The sequence below is a fragment of the Bufo bufo genome, chromosome 2, assembly GCF_905171765.1.
Source record: "Bufo bufo chromosome 2, aBufBuf1.1, whole genome shotgun sequence".
In the NCBI taxonomy this organism is placed as follows: Eukaryota; Metazoa; Chordata; class Amphibia; order Anura; family Bufonidae; genus Bufo; species Bufo bufo.
Window position 1 is genome coordinate 722,520,815 of NC_053390.1, and position 26,611 is coordinate 722,547,425.

Below are 26,611 nucleotides of genomic sequence, written 5' to 3' on the forward strand. Positions count from 1 at the left end.
AAAGAATCATTGCACTTGACTTGAGTACAAAAATGTATGTTTGATGGTGGTATAAATGTCTATTCTGCACAAGGTATGGACAAGTCTTCTGGGATCCAGGCCTGGTTCATTTTAATGAACGTGAGCTTGTCCACGTTGGCTGTGGACAGGCGGCTGCGTCTGTCTGTAATGACGCCTCCTGCCGTGATAAATACACGTTCAGAGAGTACACTGGCTGCAGGGCAGGCCAGCACCTCCAAGGCATACAGGGCAAGCTCTGGCCATGTGGACAATTTGGAGACCCAGAAGTTGAATGGGGCAGAACCATCAGTCAGTACGTGTAGGCGTGTGCACAGGTACTGTTCCACCATGTTGTTTAAATGCTGCCTCCTGCTAACAAGCTCCATACCAGCAGTTGGGGCCGGTTGTTGCGACGAGGTGACAAAGCTTTTCCACATGTCGGCCATGCTAACCCTGCCTTCTGAGGTGCTGGTGCTGACACAGCTGCGTTGGCGACCTCTTCCTCCTCCCCTGCCTTCGCCTTGTGCTTCCACTTGTCCCCCGGCGACAGTCGGGAATGCTCTCAGGAGCGCGTATACCAGCGTGCGCCTGTAGTCGCGCATCTTCCGATCACGTTCCAGTGAGGGAATTAAGGACGGCACATTGTCTTTGTAACAGGGATCCAGCAGGATGGCCACCCAGTAGTCAGCACACGTTAAAATGTGGGCAACTCTGCTGTCGTTGCGCAGGCACTGCAGCATGTAGTCGCTCATGTGTGCCAGGCTGCCCAGAGGTAAGGACAAGCTGTCCTCTGTGGGAGGCGTATCGTCTGTGTCCTCCGTATCCCCCCAGCCACGCACCAGTGATGGGACCGAGCTGCATTGGGTGCCACCCCGCTGTGAACATGCTTCATCCCCATCCTCCTCCTCATCCTCCTCATCCTCCTTCAGTAGTGGGCCCTGGCTGGCCAAATTTGTACCTGGCCTCTGCTGTTGCAAAAAACCTCCCCGTGAGCCACTTCTAAAAGACTGGCCTGAAAGTGTTAGAGATTACCCCTCTTCCTCCTCCTCATCCTGGGCCACATCCTCTTCCATCATCGCCCTAAGGCCTCTTTCACACGGGCGTATCCGGATTAGGTCCGGATGCGTCCCGGTGCATTGCGGCAAACCCGCGCGAGTAGGAATGCAATTGCAGTCAGTTTTGACTGCGATTGCGTTCCGATGTTCAGTTTTTATCGCGCGGGTGCAATGTGTTTTGCACGTGCGTGATAAAAAACCGACTGTGGTACCCAGACCCGAACATCTTTACAGAAGTTCAGGTTTGGGTTAGTTGTAGTGTAGATTGTATTATTTCCCCTTATAACATGGTTATAAGGGAAAATAATAGCATTCTGAATACCGAATGTATAGTACAATAGGGCTGAAGGGGTTAAAAATAAAACATTTAACTCACCTTAATCCACTTGTTCGCGCAGCCGGCATCTCTTCTGTCTTCATCTGTGAGCAATAGGACCTTTGATGACGTCACTGCGTTCATCACGTGGTCCATCACATGATCCATCACCATGGTGAAGGATCATGTGATGAGCGTAGTGACGTCATCAAAGGTCCTATTGCTCACAGATAAAGACAGAAGAGATGCCGGCTGCGCGAACAAGTGGATTAAGGTGAGTTCAATTATTCTTTTTTTTTTTTAACCCCTCCAGCCCTAGTTTACTATGCATTCTGTATTCAGAATGCTATTATTTTCCCTTATAACCATGTTATAAGGGGAAATAATAATGATCGGGTCCCCAACCCGATTGTCACCTAGCAACCGTGCGTGAAAATCGCACCGCATCCGCATCTTGCTTGCGGATGCTTGCGATTTTCATGCAACCCCATTCATTTCTATGGGGCCTTCCTTACGTGAAAAACGCACAAAGAGGAGCATGCTGCGATTTTCACGCAACGCACAAGTGATGCTTGAAAATCACCGCTCGTGTGCACAGCCCCATAGAAATTAATAGGTCAGGATTCAGTGCGGGTGCAATGCGTTCAACTCACACATTGCATCCGCGCGGACTACTCGCACGTGTGAAAGGGGCCTAAGTGTTTTCTCAAGGAGATATAGAAGTGGTATTGTAACGCTGATAACGGCGTCATCGCCACTGGCCATGTTGGTGGAGTACTCGAAACAGCGCAACAGGGAACACAGGTCTCGCATGGAGGCCCAGTCATTGGTGGTGAAGTGGTGCTGTTCCGCAGTGCGACTGACCCGTGCGTGCTGCAACTGAAACTCCACTATGGCCTGCTGCTGCTCGCAGAGTCTCTCCAGCATATGCAAGGTGGAGTTCCACCTTTCTGGGCACGTCGCATATGAGGCAGTGAGCGGGAAGGCCGAAGTTACGCTGTAGAGCAGACAGCCGAGCGGCGGCAGGATGAGAACGCGGGAAGCGCGCACAGACGGCCCGCACTTTACGCAGCAGCTCTGACATGTCGGGGTAGTTGTGAATGAATTTCTGCCCCACCAAATTCAGCACATGCGCCAGGCAAGGGATGTGCGTCAAACCGGCTAGTCCCAGAGCGGCAACGAAATTTTGCCCATTATCGCACACCACCAGGCCGGGCTTGAGGCTCACTGGCAGCAACCACTCATCGGTCTGTTGTTCTATACCCCGCCACAACTCCTGCGCGGTGTGGGGCCTGTCCCCCAAACACATTAGTTTCAGAACGGCCTGCTGACGTTTTCCCCTAGCTGTACTGAAGTTGGTGGTGAAGGTCTGTCGCTGACCGGATGAGGAGGTGGTAGAAGAGGAGGAGGAAGCTGAGTAGGAAGAGGATGCAACAGGAGGCAAAGAATGCCCTGCGATCCTTGGCGGCGGAAGGACGTGCACCAAACAGCTCTCCGCCTGGTGCCCAGCCGCGACTACATTTACCCAGTGTGCAGTTAGAGAGATATAGCGTCCCTGGCCGTGCTTACTGGTCCACATATCTGTGGTTAGGTGGACCTTGCCACAGATGGCGTTGCGCAGTGCACACTTGATTTTATCCAATACTTGGTTGTGCAGGGAGGACACGGCTCTCCTGGAGAAGTAGTGGCGGCTGGGAACGACGTACTGTGGGACAGCAAGCGACATGAGCTGTTTGAAGCTGTCCGTCTCCACCAGCCTGAATGACAGCATTTCAAAGGCCAGTAGTTTAGAAATGCTGGCATTCAGGGCCAGGGATCGAGGGTGGCTAGGTGGGAATTTACGCTTTCTCTCAAAGGTTTGTGAGATGGAGAGCTGAACGCTTCCGTGTGACATGGTGGAGATGCTTGGTGACGGAGGTGGTGTTGTTGGTGGCACATCCTCTGTTTGCTGGGCAGCAGGTGCTAACGTTCCTCCAGAGGCGGAGGAAGAGGCCGAGGCAGCAGCAGAAGAGGTAGCAGGAGGGGCCTGAGCCCTTTCTTGGTTTTGAAGGTGCTTATTCCACTGCAGCCCGTGTCTCGCATGTAGATTCCTGGTCATGCAGGTTGTGCTAAGGTTCAGAACGTTAATACCTCGCTTCAGGCTCTGATGGCACAGCGTGCAAACGACTCGGGTCTTGTAGTCAGCACATTGTGTGAAGAAGTGCCATGCCAGGGAACTCCTTGAAGCTGCCTTTGGTGTGCTCGGTCCCTGTTGACGGTGGCCAGTAGCAGGCGAACTGTTTTGGCGACGGCTGCTCTGCTTTTGCACCCTGCTCTCACTTTTGCTACACTGTTGGCTCGGTCTCACCACTGCCTCTTCCTCCGAACTCTGAAAGTCAGTGGCACGACCTTCATTCAATGTGGGGTCTAGGACCTCATCGTCCCCTGCATCGTCTTCCACCCAGTCTTCCTCCCTGACCTCCTTTCCGGCCTGCACACTGCAGAAAGACGCAGCAGTTGGCCCTGTGTTTCGTCATCATCAGAGACGTGCTGAGGTGGTATTCCCATGTTCTCATCAGGAAACATAAGTGGTTGCGCGTCAGTGTATTCTATGTCTTCCACCCCTGGGGAAGGGCTAGGTGGATGCCCTTGGGAAACCCTGCCAGCAGAGTCTTCAAACAGCATAAGAGACTGCTGCATGACGTGAGGCTCAGACAGGTTCCCCATGGGAGTGATGTGACACGGGAGTGATGTGACAGACTGATGGGCATCGGTTTCAGGCGCCACCTGTGCGCTTTCTGCAGAAGACTGGGTGGGAGATAATGTGAACGTGCTGGATCCACTGTCGGCCACCCAATTGACTAGCGCCTGTACCTGAGGTAGTAGGTTCAGTAGGACGTGTAGCTGTGGCAGAACGGCCACGTCCTCTCCCAGCACAAGAGGCTCCACCAACACCACCACCACGACCATGACCGCGTCCCTTATTAGATGTTTGCCTCATAGTTAGCATTCACAAAGTAAAAAGTGGTTAAGTATGTTAAAAATAATTAACCGCCAATATAAACCCTGATGTAGGGTATTGCACTCTATTCATTTTTTAACTCTATATGACACCGGTATTTGTGGCCTAAATGTGACAGTCACCTATGCACGTGTAATCACAGATGTGCACTATATCAGAGGGTTTTTTCACCACAGTATCCTAAAAGCCTTATTTGTGGCCTAAATGTGACAGTCACTTATGCAAGTGTAATCACAAATGTGCAGTATATGAAAAAAAGTTTTTTTTTTCACCACAGTATCCTAAAAGCCTTATTTGTGGTCTAAATGTGACAGTCACCTACACTGCGTGCAGAATTATTAGGCAAATGAGTATTTTGACCACATCATCCTCTTTATGCATGTTGTCTTACTCCAAGCTGTATAGGCTCGAAAGCCTACTACCAATTAAGCATATTAGGTGATGTGCATCTCTGTAATGAGAAGGGGTGTGGTCTAATGACATCAACACCCTATATTAGGTGTGCATAATTATTAGGCAACTTCCTTTCCTTTGGCAAAATGGGTCAAAAGAAGGACTTGACAGGCTCAGAAAAGTCAAAAATAGTGAGATATCTTGCAGAGGAATGCAGCACTCTTAAAATTGCAAAGCTTCTGAAGCGTGATCATCGAACAATCAAGCGTTTCATTCAAAATAGTCAACAGGGTCGCAAGAAGCGTGTGGAAAAACCAAGGCGCAAAATATCTGCCCATGAACTGAGAAAAGTCAAGCGTGCAGCTGCCAAGATGCCACTTGCCACCAGTTTGGCCATATTTCAGAGCTGCAACATCACTGGAGTGCCCAAAAGCACAAGGTGTGCAATACTCAGAGACATGGCCAAGGTAAGAAAGGCTGAAAGACAACCACCACTGAACAAGACGCACAAGCTAAAACGTCAAGACTGGGCCAAGAAATATCTCAAGACTGATTTTTCTAAGGTTTTATGGACTGATGAAATGAGAGTGAGTCTTGATGGGCCAGATGGATGGGCCCGTGGCTGGATTGGTAAAGGGCAGAGAGCTCCAGTCCGACTCAGACGCCAGCAAGGTGGAGGTGGAGTACTGGTTTGGGCTGGTATCATCAAAGATGAGCTTGTGGGGCCTTTTCGGGTTGAGGATGGAGTCAAGCTCAACTCCCAGTCCTACTGCCAGTTTCTGGAAGACGCCTTCTTCAAGCAGTGGTACAGGAAGAAGTCTGCATCCTTCAAGAAAAACATGATTTTCATGCAGGACAATGCTCCATCACACGCGTCCAAGTACTCCACAGCGTGGCTGGCAAGAAAGGGTATAAAAGAAGAAAATCTAATGACATGGCCTCCTTGTTCACCTGATCTGAACCCCATTGAGAACCTGTGGTCCATCATCAAATGTGAGATTTACAAGGAGGGAAAACAGTACACCTCTGTGAACAGTGTCTGGGAGGCTGTGGTTGCTGCTGCACGCAATGTTGATGGTGAACAGATCAAAACACTGACAGAATCTATGGATGGCAGGCTTTTGAGTGTCCTTGCAAAGAAAGGTGGCTATATTGGTCACTGATTTGTTTTTGTTTTGTTTTTGAATGTCAGAAATGTATATTTGTAAATGTTGAGATGTTATATTGGTTTCACTGGTAAAAGGAAATAATTGAAATGGGTATATATTTGTTTTTTGTTAAGTTGCCTAATAATTATGCACAGTAATAGTCACCTGCACACACAGATATCCCCCTAAAATAGCTAAAACTAAAAACAAACTAAAAACTACTTCCAAAAATATTCAGCTTTGATATTAAGGAGTTTTTTGAGTTCATTGAGAACATGGTTGTTGTTCAATAATAAAATTAATCCTCAAAAATACAACTTGCCTAATAATTCTGCACTCCCTGTATGCACGTGTAATCACAGATGGGCAGTATATGAAAAAAAGGTTTCTTTAACAACAGTAACCTAATAGCCGTATTTGTGGCCTAAATGTGACAGTCACCTATGCAAGTGTAATCACAGATGTGCAGTATATGAAAAAATGTTTTTTTTTTCACCACAGTATCCTAAAAGCCTTATTTGTGGTCTAAATGTGACAGTCACCTATGCACGTGTAATCACAGATGTGCAGTATATGAAAAAAGGGGTTTTTTCACCACAGTATTCTAAAAGCCTTATTTATGGCCTAAATGTGACAGTCACCTATGCATGTGTAATCACAGATGTGCAGTATATGAAAAAAAGTTTTTTTTCACCACAATATCCAAAAAGCCTTAATTGCGGCCTAAATGTAACAGTTACCTATGCAAGTGTAATCACAGATGTAAAGTATATGAAAAAAAGGTTTCTTTTAACAACAGTAACCTAATAGCCGTATTTCTGGCCTAAATGTGACAATCACCTATGCACGTGTAATCCCAGATGTGCAGTATATCAGAGGGATTTTTCACCACAGTATCCTAATAGCCGTATTTGTGGCCTAAATGTGACAGTCACCTATGCACGTGTAATCACAGATGTGCAGTATATGAAAAAAAGTTTTTTTTTCACCACAGTATCCTAATAGCCGTATTTGTGGCCAAAATGTGACAGTCACCTATGCACGTGTAATCACAGATGTGCAATATATGAAAAAAAGGTTTTTTTTCACCACAGTATCCTAAAAGCCTTATTTGTGGCCTAAATGTGACAGTCATCTATGCACGTGTAATCACAGATGTGCAGTATATGAAAAAAAGTTTTTTTTTAAAAACAGTAACCTAATAGCCGTATTTGTGGCCTAAATGTGACAGTCCCTTATACACTTGTAATCCCAGATGTGCAGTATATCAGAGGGAATTTTTCACCACAGCATCCTAAAAGCCTTATTTGTGGCCTAAATGTGACAGTCACCTATGCAAGTGTAATCACAGATGTGCAATGTATGAAAAAAAGGTTTTTTTAAGCACAGTAAGCAAAACGCTGTATTTCTGGACTAGCAGACAAGTAGATAGATAGTGCTGGTGCACTATCGTTGCATAAAATGGCTGCCGATTATGTATTGATATTGACAAACTGAAGTAAAAAAAAGTTCATTTTCAGCAGTAGTTGGCTCAGTGCAGGGTTAAAAAAATTGTGCACTGCACCCACAAAACACATTTGATGTAGATCGTCAAGGAAAAAGGCAGTTCTTGATAATATTTCTCCCTTATCTCTCCCTGACAGCAGCTGCAGCCTCTCCATACACTAATCCGAAAAGAGTGACTGGTGGCGCTACGTGACTCCAGCTTAAATAGAGGCTGGGTCACATGCTGCACTGGCCAATCACAGCCATGCCAATAGTAGGCATGGCTGTTATGGCCTTTTGGGGCAAGTAGTATGACGCTTGTTGATTGGCTGCTGTGCAGCCTTTCAAAAAGCGCCAAGAAAGAGCCGAACACCAAACCCGAACTTTTACGGAAAGGTTTGGGTCCGGTTGCCGAAAAACCTAAAGTTCGGTATGAACTTTATGAACTAAAGTTCGGTTCAACTCTAATAGTAACCAAAAGGCTCCCACAATCTTGTCAGTTTGGTTGTCAGAGGGATCCTCTTCTTTCTAAATGACCTTTCAGATACCATGATCATAGTTGATCACTGACACTGTCTGCTGTGCAAGGTTTCTTAGCCAGTACCATATTTAAACACCCAACATCTGTCACACATATACAGCAAATGTCAGGAAGGAGTTAAAACCCTACTTTACAGCTAAGTTTAAAGGGGTTGACTCCATACAAGGTACATATTTCTATTTGAAGATAACAAGTGAATGTCATAAGGTATTTCACATTCAAGCCAAATAGCAGTCAGTTCTTCATCAAGAAAAAGCATTGCAGCACTTGTCCCTTTGGTATGAGTGTTATTCAGACTCAGTTATGTTTCCATAGTAACAAGATCTTTTGTAACATGTACGATTGCCAAGTATGAGCTCACGCGTTCACCAGCTCTACTACTCAATGTGCCTGAATTACGCACATATGTGTCTCCATGAGAGACATTTGTGCCATTACCATTAATCACAAATTCAGCATATTGCTTGCTACAGTAATATAATAGGACGATATTTACAAATGACGGAAGCAAAAGATGAACTAGCTGGAATAGGTTTCCATTTCTGGAAAATTATTGTTAGTTTTTTTTCTACAGTACATTGTATTATTGAAACTAAGCAGAACTAGGCAAATAGCAAAGTTTTAAGACTATAAGGGTACTCGGCCACACGGTCAGGTTTCCTTATGCAGTCATGGAAGTCAAAACCAGGAGTCAATCCAAAAAAGAGAAGTTGTATCTGTCCTTTAGATTTTCTGTTCTTTTATGATTCACTCCTGCTTTTGGCTTCCAAAACGGCATAAGGAAACTGTGTGGCTATACCCTAAGATTTGTACATTGGTATACATAATGCTTGGACTGAAAACATCTCAGATAAAACTTCCACAAATTTGTTATAGTCATAAACAGAAACCACAATGTAGTGCTGGAGCCGTTGTGCTTAGGATACCAGTGGAAACTTTCAGACCCCATTGACTTATAACGGGGTCCATCAGCTTCCACCACTGTGTCTGATGCTTCGAACAAAAAAAAGCACTCCATGCAAATGCTGTTTTTCCAGTCAAATATAATGGAATCTGTGATGGAGGATCCTAACCTTGTCATATGCTAACCTATCCTAACCTAAGGACATGGTCATATCTGGAGCTTTTGTTACAGCTATGACCATGACCTTAGACTAAATGTGTTGTTATAGCTATTGTCGAAGCTGTTGTCACACGGTTCAGTTGCTACTCTGACAGCTACTTTTTACAGATGATTCACAAGAAGCTTGGTGCATACAGCTTCCAGCCAACCTCTGTGGATGAGCTCCACAAGAAAAGCACATCTTAACTTTTTCTCTACTGACTTCTGCCTTGTCTACCCTCCACCTGAAATTTAATATTTTAAAGAAGGTGTTCACTCCTTCCATTAACACCCTCACATCTGATGCCTCTTTGTTCGGTGAATGCTTTTATCTGTCCTAAATCACAAGCCTGTTGGTTTAGGAGGATATCTAAAGGTGTCCTGTCCTTCACTTCTCAAAGACTACGCTTTGTACATTCATGTCTCCTACAAAATCTTAAGCATTTCACCACAGTTTAACATAGACTTATATTCCAAAGGTTTATTTTCCAACTTAAGATCGTCAGTGACCTAAACCTATGATCTTATGTCTTACATCTGTCTCCAAGACTCCCACACTGTGGAATGCACTATACCAGCCAATAAGACTAACCTCTCACCCTCCAAGTTTTAAGCATGCTCAGAAAATGTATAACTTTTTGGATGTTTATCATGTTTCCTAGCGGCTCTGCTTTTAGACCCATTAATATAATATCTGTTTTCCTCCTCCATCCATAATACATGTACTCTCAGTGTCTTAATGTTACACATTTGTTACAGTAAGCTCATTATGCTGCCTTATCATAGATTGATATATTATACTTGGGAGCCGTTGATTCTGTACATAAAGAGAAATTAGCTGTGTATTCATTCAGTTACTGTCTTTGTAGCTGAATCAAAATCTCTGTTCATGTCAATGTCATGGCTTTAATTTTTGAAGGCAGCTTTGGATGATGCCTTTTGAAACAGAGCCCAACAAATCCTGATGGATCCTACTGACTTATAATGGGTCTAGAAATTTTTCATACAGTTGCTGCTTTTCTTGGTGGCAAGAATAGTACTGCAGATTACGTTATTGTCGCTGACCAAAAGCAATGGATTCCAGGTTTAATGGAGAACAGCAGTCAACAGAGCCTAATCCAAAAATAATCAGACTTTCTGTCATGTACATTAGAAAATATTAATTTTAATCTGATTTAATGTGATTACTATGAGTATGTTCAGTTTTCTTGTACAATTCCATGTACAAAAACTTTTCATAGCAGCAAATACTACTCAGGAGCTCTGCTTTGAAATCTGGAGCACCCAGGTCTATACTTTTGTTTATTTTTTGTACCAATGTGCTACTCAATAAGATGAGCAATTTTTTATATATAAAATATGTACAGTACAGACCAAAAGTTTTGACACACCTTCTCATTCAAAGAGTTTTCTTTATTTTCATGACTATGAAGGCATCAAAACTATGAATTAACACATGTGGAATTATATACATAACAAACAAGTGTGAAACAACTGAAAATATGTCATATTCTAGGTTCTTCAAAGTAGCCACCTTTTGCTTTGATTACTGCTTTGCACACTATTGGCATTCTCTTGATGAGCTTCAAGAGGTAGTCCCCTGAAATGGTCTTCCAACAGTCTTGAAGGAGTTCCCAGAGATGCTTAGCACTTGTTGGCCCTTTTGCCTTCACTCTGCGGTCCAGCTCACCCCAAACCATCTCGATTGGGTTCAAGTCCGGTGACTGTGGAGGCCAGGTCATGTGGCGCAGCACCCTATCACTGTCCTTCATGGTCAAATAGCCCTTACTTTCAAAGTTTTCCCAATTTTTCGGCTGACTGACCTTCCTCAACGCAACTGATGGTCCCAACCCCATTTATAAGGCAAGAAATCCCACTTATTAAACCTGACAGCGCACACCTGTGAAGTGAAAACCATTTCAGGGGACTACCTCTTGAAGCTCATCAAGAGAATGCCAAGAGTGTGGAAAGCAGTAATCAAAGCAAAGGGTGGCTACTTTGAAGAACCTAGAATATGACATATTTTCAGTTGTTTCACACTTGTTTGTTATGTACTGTATATAATTCCACATGTGTTAATTCATAGTTTTGATGCCTTCAGTGTGAATCTACAATTTTCATAGTCATGAAAATAAAGAAAACTCTTTGAATGAGAAGGTGTGTCCAAACTTTTGGTCTGTACTGTATATATGGTCAGACTTAAAAATGAAAATTTGAGGGCATTTTTCCTGGTAAGTATAACAGCATAAGGCTCCATTCACACGTCCGCAAATGGGTCCGCATCCGTTCCACAATTTTGCGGAACGAGTTCGGACCCATTCATTCTCTATGGGAACAGAAAAGATGCGGACAGCACACAGTGTGCTCTCCGCATCCCCATTTCCGTGCCGCAGCCCCGAACTTCCAGGCTTCAGCCCTGAACTTCCGAGCCGCGGCTCCGCAAAAGTTGAACATGTCCTATTCTTGTCTGCAATTGCGGACAAGAATAGGCAGTTCTATGGGGGGTGCCGGCTACGTGTATTGCGGATCCTTAATTTGCGGATCCGCAATACACTACGGATGTGTGAATGAACCCTAAGGGTCCATTCACACGTCTCTAGAATGGGTCCGGATCCGTTCCACAACGTTGCGGAACGAATCCGGACCCATTCATTCTCTATGGGGCCGGAAGAGATGCGGATAGCACACAGTGTGCTGTCCGCATCCGCATTTCCGGAGCGCTGCCCCGATCTTTTGGTCCGCGGCTCTGGAAAAAAATAGAACATGTTCTATTCTTGTCCGCAATTGCGGACAAGAATAGGCAGTTCTATGGGGGTGTCGGCGGGGTGTATTGCGGATCCGCAATTTGTGGATCTGCAGTACACTACAGACGTGTGAATGGACCCTAAGACTGCACAACTGGACTTCACCTATGGCAGTTGCCTTTTCCAAGTCCTTGGTTCTCCCAGGACATATAGCAGGATTGAATAGCACAACAACCAGACAGTCGCAGTAACAACATATAAGAAGCACGTATCAACACTGGGAGAAATCACAACACTAAAACAAACTCACCAAGACGATCCAGCTATAGTACAGCCTGGATATATAAAGGCTCAACAATCAGCAACTCCAACTTAATTAGCCAGGCAAACCTGGTGATATCCAAACCCAGAGTCAGATACAAGGAAGTTGCATAGCAACTGCCAAAACAAAACTGATACCTGATGTGAACATAAAGCAGCTGGGAGACTCCTGTTGCTCATACCAGTAACTGGACATTTTTTGCACATTTCTGCCAGTGTGCTCTTTGAATATGTTTGTTCTATATAGTGTTGTTTGAATATTTTCATGCATGGCAGATGCACCAGCTACCATTACTTTCCAGCACCTGGAAACTTTTAATACTGTAGTATATAGATTTGAGTTTAGTAGAGGATTTTACTCTTCTACAGTGTGCATGAAAAAAAAAGTGTTGTGTCTGTGTTTTTTTCTTTTTGGTCTAGCGGTACTATGATTGTAATTATGCTTGCTGGTGCTGAGTTCTTATCAGTATATTGAGTGTCTATAGACATGCTATAGGCATACATTATTTATTACCTTTATTATTCAGTATGATTTTCAAATTTTTCTGTTAGAAAATATTGGTTTTCTATGATTCTTTTGGGTAAGTTGTAAGGAATTATACAAAATTGCTAAACTTCTTTGATCCTCAATGCCTGCCCTCACCTGCTACAAGGTAACTCTGTCACTTGAGAATCTGGTCATGCCCCAGCTGCACACCAGGTCTACCTTTAGACGTAATATTTTTCTTTCACAATGAAATGTATTTGTAGGAAACATAAGCTTAGACAGGTTGTCAAGACATACGCCAAATGTATCAGTGACTCAAGCTGGATGATGAATTTAGTGCATGGCTAGACACTTTTGTCTAACTTTACACCACCTATTGGTTAGCTTACTATTTTATGCCAGAATTGTGGAGCAATTTTGACACAAAGTGTTGAATCTTAGGCCAAACTTTTCCTTTAAGCCACACCTAACTGATGAGCCAGGCATAATGGATTTTTCTAAAACTGGATGCACCAAACTGCACCACATTTTGGCGCAAGTTACAACAATTTCTAGGTGCACTCACTTTAGTAAATGTGGATCACTGTATTTCCTATTAGGAGCTTAAAAAATCAATGTTTACACGTAAGTTTGTATGTTTCAGCTCAATAGCATTCCAAACTTTCACATATGACCTCTCAGGGGACAGACCAACTCCAAAAACTCTACTTAAATGAAGACCAAATGATGGCCAGGGAGTAACGATGGTGAAGTAGTCAAATTACATTTTAATGACTATCAGGTGATTACTTGTCACAACAATAGATCATTATTTGAAAAGCTTCAGCAGTTTCCCATATATATACACACATACTGTATATATATATATATATATATATATATATATATATATACTGTATATACATACTTCAGTCTGAATAATTATTTTTTTATGTTTTTGTTTAATTTGGATATATATACAGTACAGACCAAAAGTTTGGACACACCTTCTCATTCAAAGAGTTTTCTTTATTTTCATGACTATGAAGGCATCAAAACTATGAATTAACACATGTGGAATTATATACATAACAAACAAGTGTGAAACAACTGAAAATATGTCATATTCTAGGTTCTTCAAAGTAGCCACCTTTTGCTTTGATTACTGCTTTGCACACTCTTGGCATTCTCTTGATGAGCTTCAAGAGGTAGTCCCCTGAAATGGTCTTCCAACAGTCTTGAAGGAGTTCCCAGAGATGCTTAGCACTTGTTGGCCCTTTTGCCTTCACTCTGCGGTACAGCTCACCCCAAACCATCTCGATTGGGTTCAGGTCCAGTGACTGTGGAGGCCAGGTCATCTGGCGCAGCACCCCATCACTCTCCTTCATGGTCAAATAGCCCTTACTTTCAAAGTTTTCCCAATTTTTCGGCTGACTGACTGACCTTCATTTCTTAAAGTAATGATGGCCACTTGTTTTTCTTTACTTAGCTGCTTTTTTCTTGCCATAATACAAATTCTAACAGTCTATTTAGTAGGACTATCAGCTGTGTATCCACCTGACTTCTCCTCAACGCCACTGATGGTCCCAACCCCATTTATAAGGGAAGAAATCCCACTTATTAAACCTGACAGGGCACACCTGTGAAGTGAAAACCATTTCAGGGGACTACCTCTTGAAGCTCATCAAGAGAATGCCAAGAGTGTGCAAAGCAGTAATCAAAGCAAAAGGTGGCTACTTTGAAGAACCTAGAATATGACATATTTTCAGTTGTTTCACACATGTTTGTTCTGTATATAATTCCACATGTGTTAATTCATAGTTATGATGCCTTCAGTGTGAATCTACAATTTTCATAGTCATGAAAATAAAGAAAACTCTTTGAATGAGAAGGTGTTTCCAAACTTTTGGTCTGTACTGTATATATATATACAGTCATGTGAAAAAATTAGGACACCCTTTGAAAGCATGTGGTTTTTTGTAACATTTTTAATAAATGGTTATTTCATCTCCGTTTCAACAATACAGAGAGATTAAAGTAATCCGACTAAACAAAGAAAACTGAAGAAAAGTCTTTTCAAGATCTTCTGTAAATGTCATTCTACAAAAATGCCTATTCTAACTGAGGAAAAAGATAGGACACCCTTGCCCCTAATAGCGAGTGTTACCTCCTTTGGCTGAAATAACTGCAGTGAGACGGTTCTTGTAGCCATCTACCAGTCTTCGACATCGGTCTGAGGAAATTTTACCCCACTCCTCAATGCAGAACTTTTTCAGCTGTGAGATGTTTGAGTGGTTTCTTGCACGTACAGCCCTTTTCAAGTCACCCCACAGCATCTCAATGGGATTCAAATCTGGACTTTGACTTGGCCATTCCAGGACTCTCCATTTCTTCTTTTTCAGCCAATCTTTGGTTGATTTACTAGTATGTTTTGGGCAATTGTCATGTTGCATGGTCCAGTTCCGCTTCAGCTTTAATTTTCTAACTGATGGTCTCACATGTTCTTCAAGCACCTTCTGATACACAGTAGAATTCATCGTGGATTCTATGATGGTGAGCTGACCAGGTCCTGCTGCAGCAAAGCAGCCCCAAACCATGACACTTCCACCTCCATGCTTCACAGTTGGTATGAGGTTCTTTTCTTGGAATGCTGTGTTTGGTTTACGCCAAACATGTCCTCTGCTGTTGTGTCCAAATAATTCAATTTTGGACTCATCTGTCCAAAGAACATTATTCCAGAAGTCCTGGTCTTTGTCAACTTTATCTCTGGCAAATGTCAGTCTGGCCTCGATGTTTCTCTTGGAAAGCAAAGGTTTCCTCCTTGCACACCTCCCATGCAAGTTAAACTTGTACAGTCTCTTTCTGATTGTAGAGGCATGTACTTCTACATCAACAGTAGCCAGAGCCTGCTGTAGTTCTCGAGATGACACTTTAGGGTTTTTGGAGACCTCTTTTAGCATCTTGCGGTCTGCTCTTGGGGTGAACTTGCTGGGGCGACCAGTCCTGGGCATGTTGGCAGTTGTTTTGAAAGCCCTCCACTTGTAGACTATCTTCCGGACAGTGGAATGGCTGATTTCAAAATCTTTTGAGATCTTTTTAAATCCCTTCCCAGACTCATAGGCTGCTACAATCTTTTTTCTGAAGTCCTCTGACAGCTCTTTTGCTCTCACCATGGTGCTCACTCTCACTTCAACAGTCAGGAGCACACCAAACTAAATGTCTGAGGTTTAAATAGGGCAAGCCTCATTCAACATGCAGAGTAACGATCTACTAATTATGTGCACCTGGTGTGATATACCTGTGTGAGATCTGAGCCAATTTAAGAGGGAATACATGTGAGGGTGTCCTATCTTTTTCCTCAGTTAGAATAGGCATTTTTGTAGAATGACATTTACAGAAGATCTTGAAAAGACTTTTCTTCAGTTCTCTTTGTTTAGTTGGATTACTTTAATCTCTCTGTATTGTTGAAACGGAGATGAAATAACCTTTTATTAAAAATGTTACAAAAAACCACATGCTTTCAAAGGGTGTCCTAATTTTTTCACATGACTGTATATATATATATATATATATATATACACACACACACACAAATTTAAAAAAAGCATTCCCATCTCTTGAATAGGTATGTGAATTGTTGTGTCAGACTTGGACACAGCATTGTACCTTGCTTACCAAAGGCAATGTTAGGGGTCTGAGGGGTAATGAGACTCAGGTGTTGAATTTACAAGGGGGACAACCACTGTGTCCTAGCCTAAGTACAGTCCTGATCAAAAGTTTAAGACCACTTGAAAAATGGCAAAAAATCATATTTAGCATGGCTGGATCTTAACAAGGTTCCAAGTAGAGCTTCAACATGCAACAAGAAGAAATGGGAGTGAGACAAAATATTTTTTGAGCATTAAATTTAATGAAAACAACGAATAAACTGAAACAGGCTGTTTTTCAGCTGATCAAAAGTTTAGGATCACACCTCCCAAAAAAAACAAAACCCCCCCCAAAACAGAAATCCAACTTCCAAACATGAACTCAGTAATGAGTAGCTCCGTGGTTATTGTTTATCAGTTCAGAAATTCGTTTTGGCATGCTTGATGCAAGCGTTTCCATGAGGTGAGTGGGAACATTTCTCCAAGTGGTGAAGACGGCCGCACGAAGGCCATCTACTGTCTGGAACTGTTGTCCATTTTTGTAAACTTCCCTTGCCATCCATCCCCAAAGGTTCTCAATTGAATTTAGATCAGGGGAACATGCAGGATAGGCCGAAAGAGTGATGTTATTCTCCTGGAAGAAGTCCCTTGTCCTGCGGGCATTGTGTACTGTAGCGTTGTCCTGTTGAAAAACCCAGTCGTTACCACACAGACGAGGGGCCTCAGTCATGAGGAATGCTCTCTGCAACATCTGGACATAGCCAGCGGCCATTTGACGCCCCTGCACTTCCTGAAGCTCCATTGTTCCACTGAAGGAAAAAGCACCCCAGACCATTATGGCGCCCCCTCCACTGTGGCGCGTAGAAAACATCTCAGGTGGGATCTGCTTCTCATGCCAGTAACGTTGGAAACCATCAGGACCATCAAGGTTAAATTTTTTCTCATCAGAGAATAAAACTTTCTTCCACCTTTGAATGTCCTATGTTTGGTGCTCTCTTGCAAAATCCAAACGAGCAGTTCTGTGACGTTCAAGGAGATGAGGTCTTTGAAGATGTTTTTTGTTTTTGAAGCCCTTCAGTCTCAGATGCCGTCTGATGGTTATGGGGCTGCAGTCAGCACCAGTAAGGGCCTTAATTTGGGTCGAGGATCGTCCAGTGTCTTGACGGACAGCCAATTAGATCCTCCGGCTCAGTGCTGGTGAAATGTTTTGGGGTCTTCCACTTGACTTTTTTGTTCCATAACCCTCAGGATCATTTAAGAAATTCCAAATGACTGTCTTACTGCATCCCACCTCAGCAGCGATGGCGCGCTGTGAGAGACCCTGCTTATGCAGTTCAACAACCCGACCACGTTCAAAAAGGGAGATTATTTTTGCCTTTGCCATCACAACGTGTGACTACCTGACAGAAAATGACAATGAATCCACATCTTTGCACAGATTTGTCCATTTAAAGGCATGTGGTCCTAAAATTTTGATCAGCTGAAAAACAGCCTGTTTCAGTTTAATCGTTATTTTCAATTAATTGAATGCTCAAAAAATGTTTTGTCTCACTGTCATTTCTTCTTGTTGCATGTTGAAGCTCTACTTGGAACCTTGTTAAGATCCAGCCATGCTAAATATGATTTTTTGCCATTTTTCAAGTGGTCTTAAACTTTTGATCAGGACTGTATTTAGATACAGGGTAAAGGCAAAAAATGAATTGAAACAGGTGAGGGAAAGCTGAACTAAGACATTATTTTGGACAAGGCTTTTTTCTAGAAATATGTAGCTCACAAAAGTTACCATCCATACTTTGAGACACTTGATACATGAAACAAAAAAGATGTTAAGTCTGTTTTGTCACTAGGCAAAATTTTCACTAAAAACATGCGATAGGTCAGGGCCACATCAGCACTGCATCTTCTTGACTATGCAGAGAGTATGGTCTCACAAGATCAGACATATCTCTCAAGACCCTACTATCTGGATATTTAGACTAGGCTTCACTCACTTACAGACCCGCATCGGATCCTCTTCAGCTGATCTTTGCTCCACAATGCCAATTTGCTTCACTCAGCTTAGTCCCACTGATCTGTAGGTCAGTGAAGCCAGAGAGTGACCACAAATTCATAGTATTTTCTTTCCGTGTCCGTTCCATTTTTTTTTTTGCGGACTGTATGCGGAACCATTTATTTCAATGGGTCTGCAAAAAAAACAGAAGTTACTCCGTGTGCATTGCGTTTCTGTATGTCCGTATGTCCATTCCTCAAAAAAATAGAACATTATGGACAAGGATAGGACTGTTCTGTTAGGAGCCAGTTGTTCCGTTTCACAAAATACTGAATGCACATGGACATCATCTGTATTTTTTGCAGATCCGTGTTTTGAGGACCGCAAAATACATATGGTCATCTGCATGAGTCCTAATATGTAGTCTATCCAAGAATATGTAAATTAACTATGGACTGCAAGAAAACTAAGAACATACTTTCAAAAGCACAACGCAAGCATAGGCAGAGTGAGTGCTGGAGGTTGACTGGATTCAACTATTTGACAGTATTAGTATACTAAGTAAGACACTGTTCACATCTTGTTTAATCCTTGATTATTCCCTGACACATACATGTAGCGGAAGGCCCTGACATACACTCACCTAAAGAATTATTAGGAACCCCATACTAATACGGTGTTGGACCCCCTTTTGCCTTCAGAACTGCCTTAATTCTATGTGGCATTGATTCAACAAGGTGCTGATAGCATTCTTTAGAAATGTTGGCCCATATTGATAGGATAGCATCTTGCAGTTGATGGAGATTTGAGTGATGCACATCCAGGGCACGGAGCTCCCTTTCCACCACATCCCAAAGATGCTCTATTGGGTTGAGATCTGGTGACTGTGGGGGCCATTTTAGTACAGTGAACTCATTGTCATGTTCAAGAAACCAATTTGAAATGATTCAAGCTTTGTGACATGGTGCATTATCCTGCTGGAAGTAGCCATCAGAGGATGGATACATGTTCTCATTCTGTTTAAGCCAAATTCGGACTCTACCATTTGAATGTCTCAACAGAAATCGAGACTCATCAGACCAGGCAACATTTTTCCAGTCTTCAACAGTCCAATTTTGGTGAGCTCGTGCAAATTGTAGCCTCTTTTTCCTATTTGTAGTGGAGATGAGTGGTACCTGGTGGGGTCTTCTGCTGTTGTAGCCCATCCGCCTCAAGGTTGTGCGTGTTGTGGCTTCACAAATGCTTTGCCGCATACCTCGGTGGTAACAAATGGTTATTTCAGTCAACGTTGCTCTTCTATCAGCTTGAATCAGTCAGCCCATTCTCCTCTGACCTCTAGCATCCACAAGGCATTTTTGCCCACAGGACTGCCGCATACTGGATGTTTTTCCCTTTTCACACCATTCTTTGTAAACCCTAGAAATGGTTGTGCGTGAAAATCCCAGCAACTGAGCAGATTGTGAAATACTCAGACCGGCCCGTCTGGCACCAACAACCATGCCACGCTCAAAATTGCTTAAATCACCTTTCTTTCCCATTCTGACATTCAGTTTGGAGTTCAGGAGATTGTCTTGACCAGGACCACCCCCTAAATGCATTGAAGCAACTGCCATGTGATTGGTTGACTAGATAATTGCATTAATGAGAAATAGAACAGGTGTTCCTAATAATTTTTTAGGTGAGTGTATATCATGGTAAAGCTATATAGTGGCACACTTTACCTATTCCCTTAATTTGTTGCGGTGGACCACTGCATAGGAATTGAGAGCAAATTGCGCTTTCCGTTAGAGTTACAAAAAGGTATGCCAACAAATGCCGACCCGACAGAGGCCAATAAGCCACTCCTATAGATACATTTATCATACTGTATGTGTTGGAACTTTCTTTGCACATACTCCGAATGTAAAGGGAAAATGTATGAACAGAGCCTTATTCTACTCAATTTAGGATTTCAATGGAAATTTACACAGTCTTTTTGTTGTATGTAGAGAACATCAGGCATGTTAAACGCACACAACCAAATGTTTTAACTGCTCTTGGGCTAAAAATAAAATTGGCATAGAGTAAAAATACTCAATAAGCAACTGAGGAATTTCCAGCATGTATTACTTCAGTGGGAAATGTACATTTCCCAAAAAGTAACGCACAATCTTTAGATTTATTTTCCACTAACATTGTGGGAGGCAAAACTTTAGAGTATCAAGATCTTCAAGTTCTACATATAGAAAGCTATTTAGGAGTAGGTGGAAGCTGGAGTTTTTCTTGAAGAAAATAACGGAAAATCTTGGATATGGTTTCTGATTTTAACTATATTAGTTAATTTATTGTTATTTAGAATTACTCATTCTCAGTGGGATTTATGTTTTCTTTATATTAAAGGGAACCTGTCATCATTCTTATGCTGTCCTCATTGAGGGCAGTAAATAATAATGACAGACATGTTGACTTCCAAGGTGTGTTCCCCATCTGATATTGTAAGTGGTTGTGGAGAATATACAGTCGTGGCCAAAAGTTTTGAGAATGACATAAATATTGGAAATTGGAAAAGTTGCTGCTTAAGTTTTTATAATAGCAATTTGCATATACTCCAGAATGTTATGAAGAGTGATCAGATGAATTGCATAGTCCTTCTTTGCCATGAAAATTAACTTAATCCCAAAAAAAACTTTCCACTGCATTTCATTGCTGTCGTTAAAGGACCTGCTGAGATCATTTCAGTAATCGTCTTGTTAACTCAGGTGAGAATGTTGATGAGCACAAGGCTGGAGATCATTATGTCAGGCTGATTGGGTTAAAATGGCAGACTTGACATGTTAAAAGGAGGGTGATGCTTGAAATCATTGTTCTTCCATTGTTAACTATGGTGACCTGCAAATAAACGTGTGCAGCCATCATTGTGTTGCATAAAAATGACTTCACAGGCAAGGATATTGTGACTACTAAGATTGCACCTCAATCAACAAATTATAGGATCATCAAGAACTTCAAGGAAAGAGGTTCAATTCTTGTTAAGAAGGCTTCAGGGCGTCCAAGAAAGTCCAGCAAGCGCCAGGATCGTCTCCTAAAGAAGATTCAGCTGCGGGATCGGAGTGCCACCAGTGCAGAGCTTGCTCAGGAATGGCAGCAGGCAGGTGTGAGCGCATCTGCACGCACAGTGAGGCGAAGACTTTTGGAAGATGGCCTGGTGTCAAGAAGGGCAGCATAGAAGCCACTTCTCTCCAAATAAAACATCAGGGACAGATTGATCTTCTGCAGAAAGTATGGTGAATGGACTGCTGAGGACTGGGGCAAAGTCATATTCTCCGATGAAGCCTCTTTCCGATTGTTTGGGGCATCTGGAAAAAGGCTTGTCCGGAGAAGAAAAGGTGAGCGCTACCATCAGTCCTGTGTCATGCCAACAGTAAAGCATCCTGAGACCATTCATGTGTGGGGTTGCTTCTCGTCCAAGGGAGTGGGCTCACTCACAATTGTGCCCAAAAACACAGCCATGAATAAAGAATGGTACCAAAACACCCTCCAACAGCAACTTCTTCCAACAATCCAACAACAGTTTGGTGAAGAACAATGCATTTTCCAGCACGATGGAGCACCGTGCCATAAGGCAAAAGTGATAACTAAGTGTCTCGGGGACCAAAACGTTGACATTTTGGGTCCATGGCCTGGAAACTCCCCAGATCTTAATCCCATTGAGAACTTGTGGTCAATCTTCAAGAGGCGGGTGGACAAACAAAAACCCACTAATTCTGACAAACTCCAAGAAGTGATTATGAAAGAATGGGTTGCTATCAGTCAGGAATTGGCCCAGAAGTTGATTGAGAGCATGCCCAGTCGAAATGCAGAGGTCCTGAAAAAGAAGGGCCAACACTGCAAATACTGACTCTTTGCATAAATGTCATGTAATTGTCGATAAAAGCCTTTGAAACGTATGAAGTGTGTGTAATTATATTTCACTACATCACAGAAACAACTGAAACAAAGATCTAAAAGCATTTTAACAGCTAACTTTGTGAAAACTAATATTTGTGTCATTCTCAAAACTTTTGGCCACGACTGTACTGTACCATATAATGTAAGCAGTGTGCACCAGAGAAGAGTCAGATGCTGCCAAAGAAGAACCTGGCTTATTCATGAGCTTCTGCTCCCCTCAACCACCACTGATTGGCAATTTTCTTCTACGGAAAGACTGCAGTAGGTGAGCAGGGGGAGCGGGAAATCATGGATACCCCAGACCTTTTTCTGGCAGCTCATGACTCTTCTTTGGTGCATTCTGCTTGGGCTGTACAGTCTATGCTGCACATCCACCTACTATTAGCAGATAAGTGATAGACAGCAGAAATCAATCACCTAGAAGGGTGATCAAATTTCCCTATTCTTTATCTTCATATCCTGTGCATTTAAAGGGGTATTCCCATCTTAGACCTTGATGGAATATCGCTAGCATATGCCATCAGTATCACATAGGCTCCTATCTCCGGAACAGACCCCCCCCCCCCCCCCCCCCAAAAAAAATAAAAAATAAATAAATAAATGAACGGAGAGCAGCCACGTATGCACGGACACCCTTTGTTAACATTTGGCTCAGCTATTTCGGCAGTTCCATGGCAGCCCACTTTGGGGACCCTGGCCTGGAAATTGAAGCTAGTCCTAGTAATATGCCATCAATTTCTGAGATGGGCATACCCCTTTAAAGATATCACTTGTACTTATGCCACAGATGTCATAGATGGGGTCACTTACTTAGGACCAACCCTATGACACTTGCAGGCTGGACCTATCCATGTAATACGTGGGCAACCATTCAGTGTAAATGTAAAGCCAGGTGGAACTCCCACAATCATTGTAGCTGATTGCTATGGATTAGAGAAGCTAGACGCACAGTAATAAGTACAACTGTGACACATCATTGCATACCATAAAACCATGAATTATCGCTAACCACCTTTAATTTAAGTATGCAGCATTAATTTCTATCTATATATAATTTTTTTTAAATGGTCATTGGTGATAGATTCAGTAAATGTAACAATCCTGTAGGTTTTCTGAGCCTTTCCAGTAGGGCAGGCCTGTTCAGGACTTCAATGAATCAATGGGATCCACACTAGGCAGAGTGCATGAAGTTTACTCACAGTGGCTGTAGCAGTAATCTATCAACAGCATGGAGGTCAATACTTTATCAACGCATCATAGCTAAAACCAGTGGACAGAGAATGTTGAAGGTTGATGGGAACATCAAATGGTAAGGTGAGTATTATTCCTTTTGTTATTTTATAGCATTGTAATTGGTTCTGGACTGAGTAAATTTCTTTTCGGGTCCAATTTGCATGAATCAATCTCCAGATGTTATTTGGGACTGATTTAATTGAAACCCAAATTAAAAGTGTCCCAATTGCCTTAAAAAAGTTGTGTATGACACTCTGGGCTCTCTTAGAACTATATCCAGACACTTTCAAGCTCTTTAACGCCAAACCAGCATTAGTAATGTCAAAGTGACAGTGGCACATATGCAGGGGCGGATTGGCCATAGACCTTACAGGGAAATTTCCCGGTGGGCTGATGACCAGGGGGCTGCCCAAGCCCCTATCTATGCCACTGGCTGGGTACATAATCTATCAGTGGTAATCAGGTACTTTTATACCCAGCCAGATTCAAGTCCTCCTGAATTCAACTATGTCCTGCATTTCACCCCTAAACCCCTGCTCCATATCTTAATCAGAGACAATTAGAAGAGGAGGACAGAATATGGCCGCTATTGATGACCGACTCAGAGGTACAGCTTTTAGGCAATATATTGTGCGGCACTGTGGTATGTGGTATTTTGTGCTATGGTATTGCTGACCTCCCTACTTTTGTTGCCCTGCCTCCTGTCAATTTAGACCCTCCTACAATATGGGGCCACTTTTAGGTATTTTTGTTCCAGGGCCACTTTAGGTTCCCAATCCGCCCCTGCATATATGGCTATGGGTAAGCAGATGGTAGCCAGTGGTAGCAGACAGCCTGTTTATTAAAAAAGCACCCCACTGTCAAATTTTATTTTTTAATTGAAAAATAGTCCATTTTTGATAGCACATGCCTTCTTCTCTGTCTTCTACCGAGTGAAGTGGTGACCGCTATTTTGATCGAATCACAAATGTTTCTGATTTGCTTAATCCACATTTTTGGTGAAATTCTTAATGAATTGGATTTGTCACTAATCAATTCCTTCATCGTTAGCTTGGACATCCCATTTATTGAGGCAATAGAATGGTTACCATTATTTAGCCACTAGTTACTCTATGTCTGTGATTAGCCTCTGAGACACCTGCAAAATAAGGAAGTAACAACAACTACTGACCCCTGTGACAGCTGCTTCTGTCTGTCCACACTAAGCAGAAGGCCAAATCATGGAGTAATCAGAGTAGAGCAGCTGCCCCAGATGTCAGATAATTCTACTGTGAATACATTTCATCAAGCCAGTCCACATAGACATATCATCATTACTCCAATGTGTTTGTATGAATAAAATAATCTATTTAAGGTGGTTTCCCATCATAGGCATTTATGGCATATCCAAAGAACCAGCACGCCTGGAAAAACCTTTTTAGTAGAAGATTATTTGGCGATAGTTCAGATCGTAAATAGATAGATAGATAGATAGATAGATAGATAGACCAGGACACATACAATGCCTAGTTTTACAAGATCTCAACATTTTCTTCTGTCTATTTTCTTATAGGCCCAGCCTGTGATTTCAGAAAAAGAAAAGGGCGGTAAGTACCGTATATTTCTACTATATGCTGGTTAACATATCCACAGTCTCACTTCTCATCAGCTTTTGGCCATAGACACTTACCTATGTTTCAAAGGGTCACGTTCCAATTTACACGTTACACAGGTCCGATTTGATTTGAGTTAAACTTTTTTTTTAGGCTCCTGATATTGATAATCTATCCACAGAATAGTTCATCCATATCCAATCAATGGGGGTCTGAGACCCTGCACCACCACCGATCACCAATACCTGCAGCTGCCAGTGCAGGAACTGCCAGAGCAGGAAGCACAGCTCCGTTCAAACCGTAGTGGCCATACCAGGTTACTGCAGCTCAGCTCCCAATCAAGTAAATGAGGATAGGTCATCAATATTGGGAGCCTGGTGAACCCCTTTAAATTACTGAACATATATGTAAAAATAGGAATTTTATTTTTCATGCATCCAAGATTTGTTTTTATTCATTTTTTTAAGGTTGGTGGTGCTTTAGCATATAATCATGATTGTTATTATTATTTTACAGGTCACAAATAATGCATTTTTCTTATCTATGTAATTCAATGTTTTTCAATTCATTTATTTTTCCAATTGGTCCATGATGGCTGGCCAAGGCTTTTGGATAAGCTGTTCAGAAAAAAGTCAGTTTGGAAATCTAACTTGTATTCCAGTTGGTTCTCTCATTAGCACTATGTATGAATATGCTTTCAATTACCAATAGCTCCTATCGTTATCCAGTGACACTTTCTCCTGTATGATATTGTGAATATTGGTCAGATTATAATGGAATCATAATGAATCTCTACCATGGGTTATATCAACTTTCTAATAAGAAAAATTGGGCAATGGCAGGAAATTAAACTACACATTAGTACAACATCTAGAGTCCATTTACAGACTGCCAAAAACTGCTCCTATATTCTGCTGTTAACATTGCAGGGAATATTGCTGGAATGTTATAAACACACCACCGCCGCTGCTCACACATGGAACAATTGGATTAATAAAAATATATTCACAATTTCCTAATTAAAAGGTTAAAAGAGGAACTGTTACCTCTCCTGACATGTCTGCTTAAGTAACTACATGCATTCCCCGTGTAATACAATTCTAGAGTATCTATTATTCTTGCCTTTCTTGTATTTCTCCTGCCGGAAGTTATGATTGAGTTTCTAGCAGTTTGCAATGAAGGTCCAGATGGGTGTTACCAGTTGAGAGGGTGTCCATGGACAGTATGACACTGGCAGCACAGATTGGATAGTGGCATACTGTGCAGAAATGTTCCAACTGGAAACATCCAACTTGACCTTCTTTGCAAACCCTAATTAATTCACAACTTCTAGCAGAAACAATAAAGGAAATACACAACATAGACTCATAAGAATAGATGCTCCAGAATTGTTATTACATGGGGAATGCAAATAGTTACTAAAAATATATGTTAGGCGAGGGGACATCTCTTCTCTTCTTTAGATAGGTCCCAATGTGTAGCTTTACCTTACCTTATATGAACTCTGCTTCTTCAGGTGCTCCACTTGGAATAACACACTTTAATGCATGTATTATCTCAATAAAAATGTCCATAAGCTGTCCTGCCCAAGAAGTCTAGCTTGCTTATAAGATAATATATTAACTTGTATTTCCTCCTAAATTTTCTACG

General features: G+C 42.3%; 1 protein-coding gene across 3 annotated transcripts in view; it reads left to right on the top strand.

Annotated features, from left to right (window-relative positions):
• Positions 1–26,611, top strand: part of DLC1 (DLC1 Rho GTPase activating protein) — a 590,258-nt gene that overhangs the window by 228,997 nt on the left and 334,650 nt on the right. For all 3 annotated transcript variants that reach the window (XR_005776381.1, XM_040418808.1, XM_040418809.1), the window contains exon 5: positions 24,922–24,955. Coding sequence is in view for 2 of the 3 variants with exons in the window: in XM_040418808.1 (XP_040274742.1) it covers positions 24,922–24,955 (34 nt within the window). In the remaining variant the exon portion in view is untranslated. The remainder of the gene's footprint in view (positions 1–24,921; positions 24,956–26,611) is intronic.